The following is a 10658-nucleotide window of genomic DNA, read 5'->3' as shown; positions in this document are numbered from 1 at the left end:
ATCTCAATGACATTTCATGTGAACACAAATGTGCTTACTACTAGGCTGATGATACCTTGGAACGTCCACAAGCGGTGGTTATAAAAACTGATCTAAGATAATAGGTTTATAATTTATCACTTCAGACGTGCATTTCGTCTTCTTAAGGTGGCGCTAGAATCAAAACAGTTGACATGCCAAAGTTGATCACTTATCTCTGCCTTGAGAATTATTATAAATCCTTATTTTCGAATAATTCATTATTTTATAAAAAGTAAACTTAACAATAATGAACTCATTTGTGAATATTGAGAGTTGTATTCAATAGCCTCATTCTTTGTTTGCAAAAACGCAAATCATGACAATTGAATCAACAATTTGAATGAAGTTTCACCACCCTTTTTGCATACACTTTGCAAAAATCTTGTTATATTAATTGATGATGTTTCATGAACATATCACATCTACCTCTGTAGTTCAAACTTACAATGCAAAGAGAACATGGGCATACAGACAAACACACTCCGCAAACAAACAAGAATAGAAAATTAAACAAATAAAGCACTGATGAGATGTAAATGTGGCAGCACTATAGTACAAATCAATATTATTTTAAATTAAAAAAAAATTAAAAAAACTCACATAAAACATAATATGAATATCTTCGGTTGCAAGCATTCTGTCTGTGCCTAATACACAAATATAAGCAAAGAATAATACAAATGTACTATATAATGCTCTTATAATAAAGTCTGATTGTCATTTATTGACTATTCAAAATTAATTGTCTACAACAGGAACTCAAAATGGATATCACAATCAACAATTTATGACTCACTTAAAACTAAACAACTCAAACCCATATTGGTTCAGTCGGATTGTGTTTGCCTGAAGAATCAGAACTTTGCATCATGCCTTGCAAAAACATACTAATCTTTCGCTTGTCAATGCACGATATTCCAGGGAAAATTTGTCCAAGATTTTGATTATCTTTTAAGTTTGATCCTCGAAGACTGCGTTGCTGAACAATATCTATTACACTTTTCCTTATCCCAAGTTTTCTAAATCCTGCAACGATTTCACTGGTAGAAAGTTTGCACAAGTCATCCTCGTCATTAATGTTATCTTCAATGTGTTCGTCGCAAACCTCTTCGTGAATACTTGAAATAATGTTTTCATTGTCTGATTTCGGCGAATTATGCGAGGATTTTGAACTTTGAACATTGTCCATTATCAAACTGACTGTTTTTCGTTCTGTATCGTTTGTTTCCTGACAAGCACCGTGTTTTGGTTGTCTGATAGATGTATGAATATTGTCTCGCACTATATCTACGACATTGTTTTGTCCCTCTGATATAAACATTTTCAGATGTGTTTGCTCGCCTTCTCTTTGTTGGGGCTGTTGTGTGCTATTGTCTGAAAGTTTTGTTTCTTGAACAACCGTTTCTGTATGAATTATTGACTGCATTTGACACGTTTCTTCATTTTTTTTATCTATACACTCAACAGTATTTTCAATCATTTTAGCACCTTGCATTTCTAATTCTGAATATTTTGATGTGTTTAGTTCACCTTCAACGTTATCCTTTTCAAATTGAGACATAAGTTTGTCAGTATTACTACTTTCATACAAATCTTTCTCAACTAAAGCATGTATGTTGCCAGATACAGGCGCAGCATTTTGTTCATTGTTTTCAATACACGAGTTTGATGCTTTAACCGCATATGAGTCAAATTTAGTATCAATTGTAGACCGGTCAATTGCACTATTCGATTCATCCATGACAGAATTTTTTATTGACAAGGACGTCACTGATTTATCAGGGTTAGGCATTTGTTTATGCTCTGCATTCTTAGAACTAATAATTGGGATATTATTATCACCCATAGTTCCTGATAGAGGTTTAACGAGACAAGCGGATGGTGGTGGAGTGACAGTTGCTTGTACTTCGTCATACATATGAGATACATTAATAGTTAATTTTCCTATATTTGTTTCAAGCGAATTTTCCTCTATATTAGAGGGTTGTGAGACGATGTTGAAAGGCGTATCGCTCTTTGATATTTTGTCATATTCTGAAGTGGTAATGTGATCATTTATGTAACTATCACTAGCATGTCCTTGAAGAGCACTTGCAATGTTTTCACTTTGAAGTTCTATATCGTTTCCGTTGTTTTTAGTGGAGGGACAAACATGACTAAGACTCTCAATTAGTTGCTCAGACATGTTATTATCATCATTAGTAATCGAACTATCTAATTCACCTACAATATCTTTTGATATCGTACTACTCGTCTGGTCTTTCACAGAGCTGACTTCCACATCCTGGGTAAAAGTAGTTATGTTAGTGTGATTTGAGCATTCTATTTCATGTTCGCACAATTCAGTATTGCAGCACTTTGTGTCAAGATTGACTTTGATATCATCAAATGGTGCATCACTTGAAATAAATTCAGTTACTGCAGATCTTGATTCTAATAATATGACGTCATCAATTCTGGTTGATTGTTCAGTGTTCATACTTTCACTATCCGATGTCTGCTCGTCATGTTTAGTGTCAATACTTGTTCGTATTTCATCGCACTGTTCTAAAATCTGGTTTCTTGATTCACTTTTGCAAAGTGATTCATTTTCATCCAATTTTTCATTTTTATCTGTTCCAGGTTTTTTCTCTCGTGCAACATCTATGTTTGGGGGGAAAATATCTGTTCCCTCATTAGATGGCGACACCTCATCATTTTCCTGACAGTGTGTTGCATTCATTTTTTCATTTAATGGTAACACATCTTCGTCATCCTGACGTTCTGGCACATCTTTTTCAGCATTTAATGTTGAAGTATTTTCATCATCCTGACCTTGTGATGCATCTGTTTCGTCGTTTGATGCTGAAGTTATTTCATCGTTTTTACATTGTGGCACATACATTTCCTCATTTAAATCTAAGGTAATTTCATCGTTTTGACATTGTGGCACATCTATTTCCTCATTTAATTCTGAGGTAATTTCATCGTTTTGACATTGTGGTACATCTATTTCCTCGTTTAAAGCTGAAGTAATTTCATCGTTTTGACATTGTGGTACATCTATTTCCTCATTTAATTCTGAAGTAATTTCATCGTTTTGACATTGTGGTACATCTATTTCCCTAATTAAATCTGAAGTAATTTCATCGTCTTTACATTGTGGCACATATGTTTCCTCATTTAATGCTGAAGCATTTTCATCGTCCGGACAGTGTGGCGCATTTATTTCCTCATTTAAAGTCTTTTCATCGTCCTGACAGTTCGGTACTTCGGACTTATCATTCGTTGAGACAAAGGATGGTGTTTCACGTTCAATTTTGTCCTTAGTCTTTATGTCACAATTGTTATTGCTAAAATCTTGTGTTACAGATGGTATTTCTGTTTCGACTACAACAGTAGTTTTTGTATCTTTGGTTGGTGAGTCATTTAGATGTTCTTCTGGTTCTAGTACATGGTGTATTGATGCGTTACTAGGAACATCACTATAAATAGGTTCCAATGGTTTTCGAGTCTGTCCTGGTCTTAAAGTACCACATGGTTTAGGTACAACTTCTCGCAATATTGAAAAGTTCTCATAGTTAATGGACTCCCCCAAATTAGCCTCAGGCACTATATCTAATGATGTTGGTCTTGTAATACTCATTGCGTACATGTCAATCGGTTCTGGTGCACTGAGACGTCTTGGAATGCGAGGTATATCGTAAATCTTATCAGAATGTACCTTGTCAATTCGAACACTTACAGGTATTCCATCAGATATACCACTATCTAGGTCAAGATACGAATGTTCAGGCGATCCAGCACATGCTGTTGGTAATGGCGGCGGAGAACACACAGGTGGCGGAGAACGGTATGACTGATGCTTCGTCAAAGTATTTGTTTTACTATTATCCCTTGAGTTACTTCTTCGAAGAGAATTGTGTAAACTGTTTCTACCGCTCGGAAGCATATAATCCATTTCATCGAAATCTATTGAAATCGAACTGCTACATGAGAGACTTTCCTTCATGTCAATATACGATGCTTCTTCTGATAATTCCAAACTATCTCTCATTTCGATATAACCAGATTCTCTATTGTCATCTGTAGAGGGATCTTGTTTTTTCGACCTCAAAATATGAGGACTTGGTGGCAAATCTGTTGCTACTTCATCCTCTGATAGAACTGTTTCGTTTATACTATGATTCACTTTGATTCCACTCATGTATAAATACGCTTTCTCATTACACAAAGCGAAAGCACGTTTATATAAATCTGACTGAACTACCTCATCGTTCATTTCAAATATTCGGAACTTCAAAGAGCAATTTATTGGTAATTCGACAAAGGTATTCTTCTCGGAAGTTGTACATGCAATTACTGATCGTTCAAAATGTGAGTGTTCAAGGCGCAATATTCCAGTAAATCCACATTCCGCAATTGGCATTCTTCCAAAAAGCAGTTTGGTGGTAGCTGGTAGGTACTTTTTATCAAGTATATCTTTCATGTGTAAGACAGGACAAGGCATTGGACCGCTTTGTGTCGTTAATGTATAAAACACACCTTTTTGGTTGAACGGAAGTAATATTTCTCGTTCACATTCATCGGTGCATAACAAGTAGTATTCCTGTTTTAATTTGGATCTTCGAAATATACCAGATTTACGCTTACTTTCTCCAACATATATTTTACCTTTACGTAAAACCTCGCCAGGGAACAGACCTCGTTGTTGTTGCTGAGATTTTCCGTCACAGCTGATCGATACTTGAAGCGCGTGCACTTGCTCTGATCCACCAATAAGAAACGTCTCTGTATCAGAATTTGAAAGGTCAGAAACTAGTTTATACTCCATAACATTGTGTCCTAATGTAGCTGGATTTATACGCTTTTTCTGTAGAACTGCAAACCATCCTATTTTAAAAAGTAAAATTATAGGTTAGTTGTGTAAGATAATTAAAATTGTACAAAGCAAAATATCAATGAACAAGGTGATGGATATAACCACCAAGCAACCAAATGTAAATATCAAACTGATCAATAAAAAAACAAAACAAAACTGAATTCCACTAAGAAGTCGGAACTCTCTCTTGCATTCGATGGGATTTATATTTTTACTTAATAAAAACTGTATACTATATTTAGTCTCGTCTAAAAAAAAATCACATCGTGCATTGTCAATCAGCATCGATGTACAGTGCCACCTTTCCTCACTCTAAATCTGACTAAATTCAACAATCAATGTAAAAGCGACAGTTGTCATATTCATACCACGACACTAAAACTTATCAAGGTCATCTTCACATCAAAATTAATGTCAAACGTTTCCAACGTTTCCTTGCATGATGCTGATATTATGTTTGCTCATTGTTCCGGTAAATTATTTTCGGTTGGTTCGATTTGCGTTAGCTCGATATGTTGTAGAGACCTCTCGGGTCTCAATGTATGTAGCATTTTTCTCACCAAAACAATAACAACTTTATATAGTAAATTGTTTTTTTTTGTCGTTGGATTGCTTTATAATTAATGTATAACTCTTTAACCATCTATTATAACTTTTATTTTTTACGATACAAGGCTCGTTTCTTTTTTTCATTGTCTTTTTCACGATTCGTTAATTTTTATTCGTGTTTTTAAAATTACATGTAATTAAGTTTAATTTTTTTAATTTTTGAAAGCAATAAGTTCATGCTTTTTTTCTGTTTACAAAACTATATATTGGCCGTGGTCTTGTCCTCTAATTTTTGTGGTTGACCCACCTATATTCTTAATAAACGTCGTTGTCAGTGCCATTTAAAAATTAAATTTTTATATGGTGGGATTGACTTATTATAATTTCGTTGACTATGTTTGAAGGATAGTGTGTGCAAATCATATCCATTCAAACAAATGTATGCAATCTTTTCTTTAAATAAAATCAATAATACAAATTATGAAAACTGATTTGAAAACGTTTATTGATTTGTACTTTTAATCTTTACATACCATCAAAGTATCAGGACGAAATTGACACTATACTACGTGGTTTAATTTTTTAAATTTTATACATCTTATTAACGAGAAAAGGTACAATAACAAATAAATTGAATAAAATATCTTTTCACTTAAAGAGGTATGAATTTCTCGCTTGTCACCATTGTAACATGATTTTATATATGTATCTGTTGAGCAACAACCTTCACATTGAAACAAACACGTTTTATTATGACGATCTGTGTGGTTATCCAGGCTAGTCATGATCAAATTAATTATGCATATAGAAATTATTTTATTTTTTATACAAAGTACTCAGATATGAATGCATTTACAAGTAAACATGGTGACCTATAGTTATTAGTTTCTGTGTCATTTTGGTCTAGTGTGGACAATTGTCTTTATTGGCAATCATACCATTTTGTCTTATTTTTATAAGTATTTTTTATTTCTGTTTACCATACCAAAATTTAATTGTGACTTCGAGCATATTCAAAAATACTGAACAAATTTACTTCAGTTTGATGAAGGAGAACCATAAGATATCGAAAGAAGACAGCAACAAATAATAAATGACATAACAACACTAAATGAAAAGAAGAATGTAATTTCACAAATGATATCGGATATGTTCCTTATGTTGTAACTACAATCCTGTTCCCTTTTCACAAATGTGACCTTTCAAATAAGACTATTTACCGGGTTTGTATAAAAAAAACCATGAGCAACACGACGGGTGCGACATTGGAACTGGATCTGATTGCCCTTCTGAAGCACCTGAGATTACCCCCAGTTTTTGGTGGGGATCGTATTGCTTAGTCTTTAGTTTCCTTTGTTGTGTCATGTGTACTATTATTTGTCTGTTTGTCTTTTTCTTTTTTTAGCCACGGCGTTGTCAGTTTATTTTCGATCTATGAGTTTGAAAGTCCCTCTGATATCTTTCGTCCCTGTTATTAAATTGGGGTGTCGAAGCTCAAAACTGGCTACTTGTGACAGTGTTATCAATTTTTTTACTCTTCCCGGTTATAGATTAGTATACAGAAAGTAGGATTCAACAAATTATGGAAAATTGTGTTTAAGTCAATAATTTCTTCCTTATTTGGATAATTTATAAATAGGGTCAAGTTATTACCTCCAAGGACAAATAAATGCCAATCTGTAATTGTCACCAAGAAGTTTTTTGAAAATGATAAAAATTACAGAGGGAATTTTACCTGGACTACAGGTCATGATCAAGGAAATTATTATATTCATATGATGTTAAGATCACGAAAGATTAAAAATTGTTTTGTAGATTTACGTTAGTTTTAAAAGATAAAAAGACACAAGAACAACACCAATCAATAGAAATATGAATAACAAAATATTAACACGCCATGGACAATGTATCATGCAAACTCTAACTGATTTTTTTTTTTAAATAAGAGGCATTCAATAAGTATTATTTTCCTATTCAAATTAATACTTTAACAACTTAGGCTTTGAAAATACAACGAATACAATATTTCTTATTGATACAATTAGTTTGGATTTGTCAATTTACTGTTTAGAATGATGTTTTACAACATTACAATGGAGGAGGTTCATTAATCTACCAGATCGGTATCAAACATTTTGATATAATTATTATTTTGACAGCAATTAAATGGTCATTAAATACTACATAATTCAAAATTGTATATATATAACATTGATATGACAGATTTTTTCAGCTAAAAGATACGTTTTAACTTATATATACATCAATAAAGTATTATTATTATATGATTTAGTTTTTTTTTAAGATCATCTCCACAGATATTCAGAAGATGTGGTATAATTGCCAATGAGACGACTCTCCACCAGAGACCAACTAACGTAGAAGTAAGCAACTGTAAGCCTTCAACAATAAGCAAAAAAGTACCACATAGTAAGCTATAAAAAGCTCCGAATTGACAATCAATGAAAACCAAATAGGACACACAAAACAAACGATAACCACTTAATTGCAGAATTATGACTTAGGACAGGCACATACAGTATATGGAAGGGTTAAATATGTTTGCAGGCGCTCCACTCTCCAACATGGGACAGTGGTTTAGGAGTTCAACATTAGAACAAACTATAAAAACGCTTGAAAGGGCTTCACTTATCCAATCAATACAAAGCACTAAAACAACTAACAAATTAACTAAACTTTTAAACTTAATACATTTATAATATATCATGTAAAAAATCGAAACTCCTTCTCGTATAACTTATTATCATGCTTGTGAGAATCTTTATAGTATTTTTTTTCTCCAGTAAATGAATTATATGATATCAAACTAAAAGCAATAAACTTGCGGAGAAGATGGTATACCACAAACATGAGGTGCAAAAATATGTACACCATATCCGGATTTCGACAATTAATGTCTCTTCAGTGATGTAAGGGATCGAAACGGTATTCGGAGGCCATATAATTTACCTCAATTTAGGATAGATTCTTGAATCTTAAAGTGTCAAAATATGATAAACGGATCAAATAAACCCAAAGGAAAATATACTATATATTAATATGATATAATATAAAAATATAATGTGATAATATATAATGAAGTAACGACTATCTGTATTTTTTTTAGTTCCAATGTTGAATTAGTTTTGTTTAAAGATGCCGCTTAGTTAGGATTTATTCAACTTGAATTTACCTTTCCTATTGCCACTTAATGACTATCATCTAGAATTGATTATTATATTAAACTTAAATCTTCACATTCGACACAAGTTTTCAATATTTTATACATTCTGTATGTTCTATTTCAAGTTACATGCATTTTATTGAGCGAAAAAAATGATACATTGGCATACCATTAGTAATTGCCGTACGATTTGTCTGAGGACCAAAATGATATATTGACATAAAAAAAATTGTCGTATAACTTGTTTGAAAATAAGAAATTTCTATCATAGCTACAACTATCCTATAACTCGTCTGAAAACAAAAGGATGCACTGCCTGTCTTTTATCACTTGGGTTACAAACATATACCTTTAAAATACCCACGAGTTCTGTACAATTTTAGTACTCCTAATTTTTAATCTCATAGCTTACCTTTATAATCCTCTGGGATGACAAGAGGAGGTCCGGTCTCTCTAAATAAATCCCTCTGAACATTTTGAGCGTTTATCTTGTTTATATTCCTCTGTCTATATATAAGTAGAGGCTGAGATAAGTCAAAAGAGGAACTACCAGGTGTAACCTCTGAACTTTCTATATCGCAATGAACAACGACTGGAGGAGGGTGTTTGTAGCAAATCTCTTCGAGGTTATACACTCCTTCCTCATATCCCCACGATGGATTCATCCTCTTTTCGTATCAAGTCACTTAAAAGTCCATAACTTAATATTTTGTCAATAATTTCGCTTTGTAGAATACAAGTTCCGAGAAATGAAATATTATTATAGAAACTAGTATCTTCTGTCACTAATTACATCCTTATTTTTTAAAACCTTTTAAATCTCGGTTATACGTTTAAATCGATATAAGAACGCATAACATTGTTAAAATACTATTGAAAACCCAACCATAGGTACACTACACAGTTGATAGTTCAAAATATTCCATAACTGTGAGAAAAAAATAAGTTCGTTACAGTAGTAGATTATCACCGTATACTTCTGTTTTTACAAATGAATCCATTTCTCACCTTCGTAATAACAAATTAATTCAAATAGTAATGTTCATGGAAGAATGATTCTATGTCACGCGTAAAAATGATGAGTAGAAATTAATACGTAGCTGTGTCTTCCTTATTTATATCTTATCAGACTTTAAACGGTAAAGTCCATACACACGCTCGACAGCCGGAAACACTCCTGCTTATAAACGTTTAAGGATTTAGTAACTTGTTTTTATATATATGCACCTATATCCTTAGATCCAGACAGATATCTGAATAAATGCTATTAAATTACTTCCTCAAGGAAAGAAGCCATTGACCAAAATTTGCCAATAATTAAGTACCTTTTTAAATAAGGTTTTCAAATCTGCAAAATATACTGTAAAAACTCTTGACAGGTGATATTTAATGACCCCGAACGGAAAACACAATATGCTTATAATATGTGTCTATAAATATGTAGGTATTTATTAAAATATTTAAAAGTCCTACAGTATATATACAGTTATATCAATTTTCAGATTGAAGTGTATAAATGCAGGTACACATTCTTATTTTTCCAACTTCTTTAACCGTTTTTCCACATCTATCCGTTTTTTTAGCTCACCTTGCCCAATGGGCCAAGTGAGCTTTTCTCATCACTTGGCGTCCGGCGTCCGTCGTCTGTCGTCCGTCGTCGTCCGGCGTTAGCTTTTACAAAAATCTTCTCCTCTGAAACTCCTGGGCCAAATTGAACCAAACTTGGCCACAATCATCATTGGGGTATCTAGTTTAAAAAACGAGTGGCGTGACCCGGTCAACCAACCAAGATGGCCGCCACAGCTAAAAATAAAATATAGGGGGAAAATGCAGTTTTTGGCTTATAACTCAAAAACCAAAGCATTTAGAGGAAATCTGACATTGGGTAAAAATGTTTATCAGTTCAAGATCTATCTGCCCTGAAATTTTCAGTTGAATCGGTCAATCTGTTGTTGGGTTGCTGTCCCTGAATTGGTAATTTGAGGAAATTTTGCTGTTTTTGGTTATTATCTTGAATATTATGATAGATAGAGATAAACTGTA

General features: G+C 33.0%; 1 protein-coding gene across 1 annotated transcript; it reads right to left on the bottom strand.

Moving 5' to 3' along the window:
• Positions 1-274: 274 nt before the first annotated feature.
• On the bottom strand, positions 275-9931 carry LOC134696107 (uncharacterized). The gene is made up of 2 exons (XM_063557713.1): positions 9028-9931; positions 275-4893 (listed from the first exon to the last, which is right to left on the bottom strand). Exons 1-2 carry the CDS (start codon positions 9278-9280, stop codon positions 833-835), a joined length of 4314 nt encoding a protein of 1437 aa, XP_063413783.1. The 5' UTR covers positions 9281-9931; the 3' UTR covers positions 275-832.
• Positions 9932-10658: the final 727 nt, after the last annotated feature.

Source organism: Mytilus trossulus, chromosome 1 (genome assembly GCF_036588685.1).
Source record: "Mytilus trossulus isolate FHL-02 chromosome 1, PNRI_Mtr1.1.1.hap1, whole genome shotgun sequence".
Classification (NCBI taxonomy): domain Eukaryota; kingdom Metazoa; phylum Mollusca; class Bivalvia; order Mytilida; family Mytilidae; genus Mytilus; species Mytilus trossulus.
Note: the sequence above shows the minus strand (reverse complement) of the source record. Positions and strands in the feature narration are given on the sequence as shown.